This window comes from Dioscorea cayenensis, chromosome 16 (genome assembly GCF_009730915.1).
Source record: "Dioscorea cayenensis subsp. rotundata cultivar TDr96_F1 chromosome 16, TDr96_F1_v2_PseudoChromosome.rev07_lg8_w22 25.fasta, whole genome shotgun sequence".
NCBI lineage: Eukaryota > Viridiplantae > Streptophyta > Magnoliopsida > Dioscoreales > Dioscoreaceae > Dioscorea > Dioscorea cayenensis.
In genome coordinates, this window is record NC_052486.1 from 8,509,687 (window position 1) to 8,519,661 (window position 9,975).

General features: G+C 36.3%; 1 protein-coding gene across 1 annotated transcript; it reads left to right on the plus strand.

Moving 5' to 3' along the window:
- The first annotated feature begins 7,521 nt into the window (after window positions 1–7,521).
- Window positions 7,522–7,923, plus strand: LOC120278491. Its single transcript, XM_039285279.1, has one exon. It carries the CDS (start codon window positions 7,522–7,524, stop codon window positions 7,921–7,923), a length of 402 nt encoding a protein of 133 aa, XP_039141213.1.
- The last annotated feature ends 2,052 nt before the right edge of the window (window positions 7,924–9,975 follow it).

Sequence of the window (9,975 nt, forward strand, 5' to 3'; positions counted from 1 at the left end):
AATGATTCAAAAGTGTGGCCACAATTAAAATAGTATAAGTAACGAGTATAAAACAAGATTTCAAGGTTCCACAAATGATATACACCATAAATAACCATTCTAAATCATAAACAATTTAAAACCAATTATAATTGCAAAAACATCCGTTCCTTCCAATAACTCGATAAAATAGGTATTTAAGAAATCTCAATTGATGACCAGATCTTAGTAAATAGCCTCAAAAATTAAATTATCAAGTGAGGGACTAAATATGAAACTATATCTCATTTATGAATAAATAGAAAATGCAAAACAATAATGTGCTTTAAAATTCAACAATGATAAAATATTGTAGAAATCAAGTATAAAAACATGAATATGAGCTTTTCATCAAGAAATGCAAGTCAACAACCTTTTCATTCATCAAAGAACCTAATACAAGTTTAAAATCAAAGAATCATACATTTTCCTTCAACAAGTCAACAATTCAAAACGTTTAGAAAATAAATAAGTAAATAAATAAGTCATAAGTCGATAGTATCACAAATAGCCTCAAAAACCCTCCGTAACTAACCGTGGCTTTGGTTAGGTCAGGAGCCACCAAGATGCACGTATCTTGGCATTGACCACTGGGAAGTTCGTGTGGTGACTCTGAACAACCCAACTATATCCAAGTCAGGGCTCTACATTCCCACCTGAAATGGCATAACCAGTTTTATGGTTTTCCATGCCACCTCTAAAGAGGTTGGCCCGTGGAAACCATCCACTCCCTTACTACAGTAAGTACTGGGGATCCCCCACATGTCACCATCAACAAATAACCATATCCAGCCCGTAGGCTCAGTAAATACATTAATAGAAAAGCATAAATCTCACTGAGTGGATAACTTGCTTATAACAATTTCAATGAAACCATCTATATCAAGAACACCATACAAGAGTATTCTTTGAAAACATAAGTCAAATATAGCATCAATCTCTTCAAATTATCACAAATTTTATCATATAAAATTTTCACTCCAAGAGTGAGTAAACTATCCAAAAATCACATTTGGACATCTTTTCGTCAAATAAGCATCGTTTTGGAAAATAATCCTTGAATACACATTTCAAAAATAACTTCAATAATAACACAAAATGTGTTGCAGAAATGGTTTGCATAAACTCATTTAGTATCATAACAAGAGTCCCAAGATTCATGAAAACATACATTTTAGAACATTTGAAACACAATAATATAGTTTTTAAAGACAAAATGACATTATTGAAAGTATCTTTAAATGAACTTAGTCATAATCCCAAATGTGGTTTCAGATACCATAGAAAATAATTCGATAAACTTTAGAAATGTTGACATATCATTCAAAGGAATTGTAAAATCATTTTCATCTTAATTTCACAACTTTTTACATAAACCATCCTCACTCCATGAGTGAGTAATTTGCACATATCAAATCAAATAAATGTTATGCTAATCATGTAACAAATCTTTTCATATAGGAAGACACCAATTTCAATAATTCCTTGAAGATGCAATTCAAAACTTAGTTTTTTAAACATAAATAACATCATAGAAAATATTCTAAATATATCATTCAATAACTCAACCATAATTTCAGAGGACTGAGTTAATTGATCAAAGGCCTTCAAAGAAATCCTTTTTCATCAAGAAAACATCATTTAAGAGCAATCTTTGAAAGTATAACATAAGTATAACATCGTCACAATGGAATTTAACTTAGTTTGCACAACTCATTTAGTCATCATAACCAAGACATCAAGTTTTTTTCTTGAAAATACCCACTTCGAAACATATGATACAAAACATTGGGTTTACCATCACAAGTAACTTATACTTTGCAAATATTCTTGAAATAGGTGAAATAATAAATCATCAAGTTTCTAAATGCCATAGAAAACATTCAGAGAGTATTAGCAACAATAAATTATCATTGAAGACTGAGGCAACTTAAACATTTGAAAACACGCATGATTTATAGTCCATAATTTAATAAATCCCACTCACAAACTTGGCGAGCTGAAAACCTCCGGTGTTACTTCTCCATCGGCTCTTTCCCTTTCATTGAAGTCTCACCTCCTAGAAGCATTTGAACAACCAAAACAAGCTATGAAACCTTATCAATGACTTGGTCAATTGAAATGAAGAATAATGCTCAAAATGGGAAAATGAGTGCTCCTAGGGTTTGCTAAACACTCTAGTAATAAGATCTAACAAGAATGAAACTCTCACAACCCTCAAAACTAACAAGAAAAGCAAAAGAAACCAAACTTGGTTCGGTGCTACAATAACCCTAATTTAGAACATGAAAGATCTTTCTCAAATCTCATTGGATTCAAGGTTATACAACTTCAAACTTCTTCTATTATTTAAATCCAAACAAAACCCATGATTATCCATCAATAACTTCAAACAAAATCCAAATAAGAGAAAGGGAGAAGAAGAAGATCAAATGAAACACATCCTTACATCAAAGCTTCTCAAAACCCTAAGGAAAAGCACTTCTCAAAAGAGGAAGAAGAGATCTTCGAGTTTCTCCTTCATTCAAGGCAAAGGATGATGGGTTTGAGAAGTGGGGATGAAGGTTCTAGAGGAGGAGGAAAGTGGAAGAGAAAAAGTCTCAAGGAAAGGTGTAAAAAGAATGAGAAAAAGATGAGAAAAAGGGCTTTTAAATCCTAAATTTATGCCCCATACCGACCCCCATATGGCTCCCATACGACCCATATGAACTATTCCAAAGTTTCTGCAATTTTCATACCAGGGTCTATCCAGCCCGTATGAACCCCGGTATGCCCATTCAGCCTATACAAAAATGGCTCTAAACGACTCAATTGGTGTCCGATTGACCTAATTATTGTTTCTAATGACTTGGGGCACTCGTAAGCACACTCACACACGAAAATTACTCAAGAAAACACATTGAAACATGAGGGGGAAAAAATATACATATATATATATATATATGAAAAAGTTGAATTACCACGTCTTACCCCCTTAAAGAAATTTCGACCCCAAAATTTTAGCATACCACTAGCTTCAGACAAAAGAAGGTACTTTCCCTTAACCACTGGCCTAGTAAAATACTCAAGACTTCAACAAAACAAGAAGATGATGCCTTAGTTACAACCTTCTCAATCTTGGCCTTCCTTTCACACTTTCACAACTTGCTTTTGAGGCATTCATCAAACAACATTAATAATGTACAATTGATCACCAATCTCAATTGGTACAATTTATAAGTTCACTTTGCCCATGATTAAATAATTACCCAATAATCACAATCATATGTATTAGTCCATAGTGAACATGAAAAATATACTTCAACCATCAAGTGTTTTTGTGTGTGAATATGTCGCCCAATTATTGTATTTAGCGGTTTGATATGATCTACATTTCTCAACATAATATCACTACTTTAAAATATTAAAATTAACTTCTCCAATCATAACTTCATTACACAAGTTCTAAAAAAATTTGACTTCTTTCTCTCAGGAACTTTTTGCTAAACAATTCCAATAAAAACACCGGAACCTATAATATTACAATCTCATTTTATTCCCATATTCAACACGTATAACACAAGTCATTCATTATTGTTTCTCATCATCAAGTGGGTCATTATTTACATATCATCTTCAAAAGAATTACAACAACAATTTGCATGCATCCATTAAAATCCATCTCGTTGACTCTAACACAATTCATTAATATAATCCTTTTACATACACAACTCTTCAAATTTTTTATTTATTTATTTATCCCAAAATGAGCTAATCATCCAATATAATGCAAGAGATCTACTTAATTCTTTTTACCAAGATCATAGTGAACCTAACTCCCAAAGATTCAAATTAACATCGATTATGAAATTTATTATGGAATACACTATAATTCTTCAAATTAATTTCCTTTGGATCATAATAGGTATATCACACTCATATATTCCAACCCAACATCAATTATTTCCATTATCATACATCCTTTAAACAAATTTGTAGGATCAACCCATATTCAGACTTCACATACTTTATTTGCTATATCATACCTCAATAACTTTAGAAAGATTACAACACCAAAGTCATTAAATTTTCTTGAATCCACATATGTTATAAGGAAATTATCCTTAATCCACATATATTATATCCAAGTAAGCTGTAATTTCAAACTTATAAAGATTATCTGAAATGTACAACAATTAAACCAATGATCTATCCTCATTAACTTCGCAATTCAAAGCCTTATTTTGAATATCTATCATAACAACACAACCCAAATCAAAATGTATATGATTAAATATATTATAATCATTTCAGCTTAACAGTATCATTAAGATCCTCATAATCATCCATTTAGAGAATAAACATCATCAGTTCACACTCAATCATTCAAATCAAATTACATCAAGTTACCTGATAACTTAAAATATTTCCAAGGATAGAGATGAGAGGATATTGATAATCATAATAACTCAGAAAATGCAACAAGTTTCAACAGAATGCACACCACAACAAGTATACACCAATAAGAAAGGCTCACCGATTGGAATAATAGCTCTGTTATGCATGCGGGGATGTCGTGCTGGCAGACAACCTTTAAAACAAATTCTATATGCATCAATGATATATGCAAGACTCAACTGGGTCCACTAGTTGCAAGAACAAAATGATCAAGTTTCTGACCTAATCGAGGGACTGACTCTAGTTTTAAGTTACACTGTCTAAACCTAAACCTCAGGCTCTGATACCACTAAAGTATATGACGCCCCGCCCCATGGGTCCCACACATGACATACTGCTACTACAACTCCTTGATGAGATATGAGGAAATCTAGCTTCAACAAAACCTGCTTCAAACAAATGAGATTTCTTCATATGTTTAGATGAAGCTAGAATTGTTGTTTGAGGCATAAGAACAGTACAAGGATCTCTTGCGAAAGTGTCTTCAACATAAGTTCCCCAAGTAGATGATCGTTTATACATTCTACAATGGGCTGAATCCAAGCACTAGACAGCTCCTTGATGATGCCGTAGGAGGAATATTAGCAACAAGACCCCAGAAATGGCTTGATGGTTGATTGAAGAAATAGTCTTGAATAGCTAATGAGTGCTAAATTGATCATATTTTCTATATCATTTATACTGCATTTTGCATGAATATATACTTGTTTAGCATCTCATTAGGACAAAATTTTATTTTATTTTTGTTCACGATGACCTTTATTTCTATTTTAGGAAAAAGAAGTGAATTCAAGGACATTTTGAAGCAAAATAAAGCAAGTTGCTAAATCAAGGTTGCACTATGACTCACAATGGGCGTTATGGCAACACACAATGCCTGTTGTCTACACTCACCACTGCCGTGATTAAGCCGTGGCAGAATGAGCTCACTGGTAGTAGCATAGAAGCCATAACGGCCTCACAACAACCATTGTGAAGTCCATAACAGCCGTTTTCAAAACGTATAACACCCAAAGACTATGCTAGGATGCGACTTAAAGCCCAAGCAATAACTTAGTCACAACGGGCATCACAACACCCGTGGTGAGGCCATGGCGGAGCCGATTACTATAAATACCCCAGTATTCTCTAAACTCGGGGAGACTCTTTTGCCGAAGAAGCTAGGACGGCCAGATTATAGTAGATTTGTCAAGAGTATGGCAAAAAGCATCATTAGAGAAGATCGCATGTGATAAGCATCTTCAAAGATCATCATCTGAGAGTTGTGAGTGACAGACATCATTGGACAACCTTGGGATCCTCTAATCCTTATCTTCAAAGAACTATTAGAGGGAGTTAGTATAAGAATTCATTAAATTCATATTTATTCTTTATTTGGTCTTATGCTTCTCTTGTGCTTAGGGATTGACTGTCTCTTAGGCTTAGGGTATGATTACTCTCTTCTCGTGGGATTCCCGTACTTAAGGCAAACATAGGAGGATGGGGTAGAAGAGATTTCATCTTAAATTCCTAGTGATTTAGACCTAGTTGCCATAGCTTGTTGGGGCTAGTAGGCCTTTGAATTCCACCAGTTTGAACCTAGAAAATGATTGACACTTAACGGCTACCAAAATTAATAATCAAGATAACTTACTACATACTCCCAATTCTTTCTAACTGGGCTTAATGTCATCTCTAATTGTATTATTCAGTAGTGTTGTATAAGTAGACCTAAAGAAAGAGTATAAATGATTAGGTTATTGATTAAGTAAAAAGGAAGTAATAGGAGCCTCTCGCTGTTCCTGGGAAAATACGACCCTTGTGTTTATCCATGAGGTATTACTTGATGACCCATGCACTTGCGGTATAACTGACCAATTGTAGTATTAACTACATACTTGCATGCTTATATATTTGCATAATTTAGACACCCATAACACATCCATCAATAGCTATCAATGGAATGAAAGATAGAAGAAGAAAATAGCCGGTATTCATGAGATTGATGTGGTTACATCCTTGGAAGCCCAAGTAAAAGCATTGAGCAAGAAATTAGACACTCTAACCTCACCAAGAGTAGCCTTGATCGCAAGATGCGATGGTTGTGCTCACACATTTCGTCCTATCTCAATTGCTACTTCAACCCCAATTGAACAAGTTGACTTTGTGAGAATTACAGGGAAAAAGGACAAGGTAATCGCTATAGCAAATCTAGTAACCAAGGGTGAAGGAACCACTCAAATCTCTCATGGAGTAACCAAGGACAACAAAAACCTGCTGGCCCACCAAGATTTCAGCAAGCACCTTCGATTTCGGAGAAAGTTTCAGAGTTGGAGAAGGTTTTAGCAAAGTTTATTCAGTCGACTGACACTAGATTTCAGAATGTAGAGGTGATACTCCACAATCACACCTCTTTGCTACATAATTTGGAGAATGAAGTGGTCCAAATGGCAAAATGATTAGCGAAGAGACCCCAAGAAAATTTGCCAAGCAGTACTGAGACCAATGCGCGGGAGCATGTGAAAGAAATCACTTTGAGGAGTGGTCCAGAGCTTGAAGAAAAGCTCTCTGCTGAGAAAAATTCTAAAACTATCCAAGGGAAATCCCCCACTGAGAAAACTACTAAAATACCTCAAGAGAAACCAAGGGATAAGATGCAAGACAAGGAGAAGGGGATACCTGTGTCACCCCCACCATATGCTCCAAAATTCCTTACCTGGTGTATTTGAAGGACCAAACTAATGAGCAAAACGAGAAATTTCTGGATCTATTCAAACAGCTACACATTAACATCCCATTCGCGAGGTATTATCACAAATGCCTCAGTATGCAAAGTTCTTGAAGGAACTCTTAACCAACAAGAAGAAAATGGAAAAGAGTGTGGTTGTAGTGTTGGAAGGGAATTGCTCGACATTAATTCAAAAAAATATGCCAAACAAGATGAAAGATCGAGGAAGTTTCATCATTACATGTGTAATCAGAGGTTTGGGGAAAGAAAAGGCTCTACCTAATTCGGGGGTTAGCATTAATGTAATGATGTATACATTATTTTAAAAATTGGGTCTATGAGAGCTAAGGCCAACACGAATGACATTACAACTGGCTGATTGTTCAGTCCGTCATCCAAGAGGTATAATTGAAGATGTTTTAATAAAGGTTGGCAAGTATAATTTTCTTGCAGATTTTGTGGTACTCAATGTTGATGAAGATATGGAAGTCCTACTAAGTTTTGGGAGGTCATTGCTACACACTTTCAAGGCATTCATTGACATGGATGGAGGCAAGATGACACTATGCATAGGAGAAGAGAAGATCATATACCGCCTAGCGGAAGCAATAAAGCATTCTCTTGACTTTGATGACATTTACTATTTTTTAGATGTTACTAACGAGAGTACTAATGAGTATTCACAGGAATTTCTATATCCGGACCCATATGAAAATTGGTCGTACATTGAGAAGGAGGAGATGAGTAAACATGAGGAATAAGTTCCTGAATAGCAACCCAAAGGGGGATTTTTGAAACGGATTTTTCATCGCATGAAGAGGTCGAGATGTCACCGTAGAAAGCATCCCAACACACTTAGGGATAAGCACACTCAAGTCAAGAATGACACTCCCTCATTCGGTGAAATGGTCAAGCATTTCTCCTTGAATGTGCAGAAATTTTGTCCCTCATGTGTACAAGTTGCAAAGATAGAGATTTTCCATCTCCATGACCTAATGTGAGGTCAGGACAGGTACATCAAGCTTAGTGACGAGAGCAGGTGCCTCTTGGGAGACAACCCAAGCTTTGAGTCATTTTCTAGCTTAGTTTTTAAATTATGCAGTAATAACTATTCATGAGTGGTTGCCATTGTTAATTTCAGTTAGTGTTGAGTTTTTATGACAATTTTCAATGTTATAAATTGTTTTCATGTGTATCGCATGGTTTAGATTGTAATTCATGTTTTTGGTTGGAAAATTGGTGTTAATTTGGAGTTTCCAAGGCTGTGTGGGCTATTTGCAGAAATTTTGAAGCCCACCCAGGTGGGTGAAATTTCCATCCACACGGGTACAATACCAACATTGGGGCTGGGGGGAAAGGAGGAGAGGAAGGAGGAAGGATTTTCACACCCCTCCCTCCAATGTGGCTTATAATGTGATGAAAGGAGCACTATTCATCTTCCCCATTCTCATAACTCTTCATTTTCTCATTTCTCCACTCTTGTGAGCTCTAAAACCATTTTTCCTTAGCTTCTTAAGGACTTAGGAGGGTTTTGACGGCATTTTCACCAAGTTTTTTTTTCCTAATTCACACCAGTAAGCCTCCGTCTCCTCCTACATTCTCCATTGCCTTCATTTTTAGATCTTTGTGGATTTCATGGTTTTTATTGGCTATTTTTCTTGAGAAGGGTTGTATGAGGCTTTTGGTGTGCCAATGGGGGGCCATCCATGGCATTTTTGCCATGGTCAGCGGCCCATGCGGCCGCATAGACTGGCGGTTTTCGACAATCCTCCAACATGGGCGAGTGGCCTAGCCACTCGGTTGTGCACCCCAAGTCAGCAACCTGACCAGGTGGGCTGTATTTAGGCCCCAAGTCACTCACACGGGTGTGTAGCTTGCCCACCTGCTCAGATGGATTCCTGTACCTCACGAAAGCTTGCTAAATAGATTTTTCTTGACCTTGAGTTTGCAGGTGCGGTACCCAAGACCAAGAAGCTCGCTCCAAATGTTCTCAACAAGCTCAGGAACCAACCCTACCACCGAAATTGGAATTCACTTAACCTGAACAGTAGTAAAGGTTTGAGCATCTCCAAAAATTGAAGTTTGGACAAAAGCGATATATTGATTGGGATGCACTTGGGGAGATTGGACTTGCTGATGAGGTTTAAGAACTTGTTGATGTGGGGGGCTGAGGTCGACTTCTTACTATTCGTGACCCCGTTTGGCGAGATATTACACTAGAGGTCCTTGCATCATTCTCTTTTGATCATTTGCACATTGATTTTGACAAGAAGAATACTATTTATTTCTGAGCTCTTGGTCAGTTGACATACCTCTTGCATGTGTATAGTGCAAGTGCACGGGTCATCAACGTAATAAAGTACCTTGGTAAGTGGGTAGTCGTATCTAAAGGGAATAGTACTCGAAAACACAAGTATTGCTATTTAAATATTGTGAAAATGATTAATGATTTGTGTGAACAATATCAATGCAAATAAAAATAAAGAAAAGAAAAGAAAGCGCAATATGAATAAGGAGAGGCAAGGATAGAAAATGGGGCACCCGGACATTGCTCACCTTAGGACTATTGTTTCAAGTGCAAGACTAATCATTATCCCTCCTAACTGATGTTTAATGAGTCGTGGAAATCCAAATACACACAATCCCAAACCTAAGGTCAACTGTGACTAACCCTATACTATGCGCCGACGGATAGGAATGCTCTTGACGCCTTACATTGTGCAAAGTTGCTGAAAGCTCTAGGGACTCCAAGTGATAAACCCTATTCTCTAATATAGATCTAACCCTTTGGTCCAGGCGAAAGACCCCTAGTC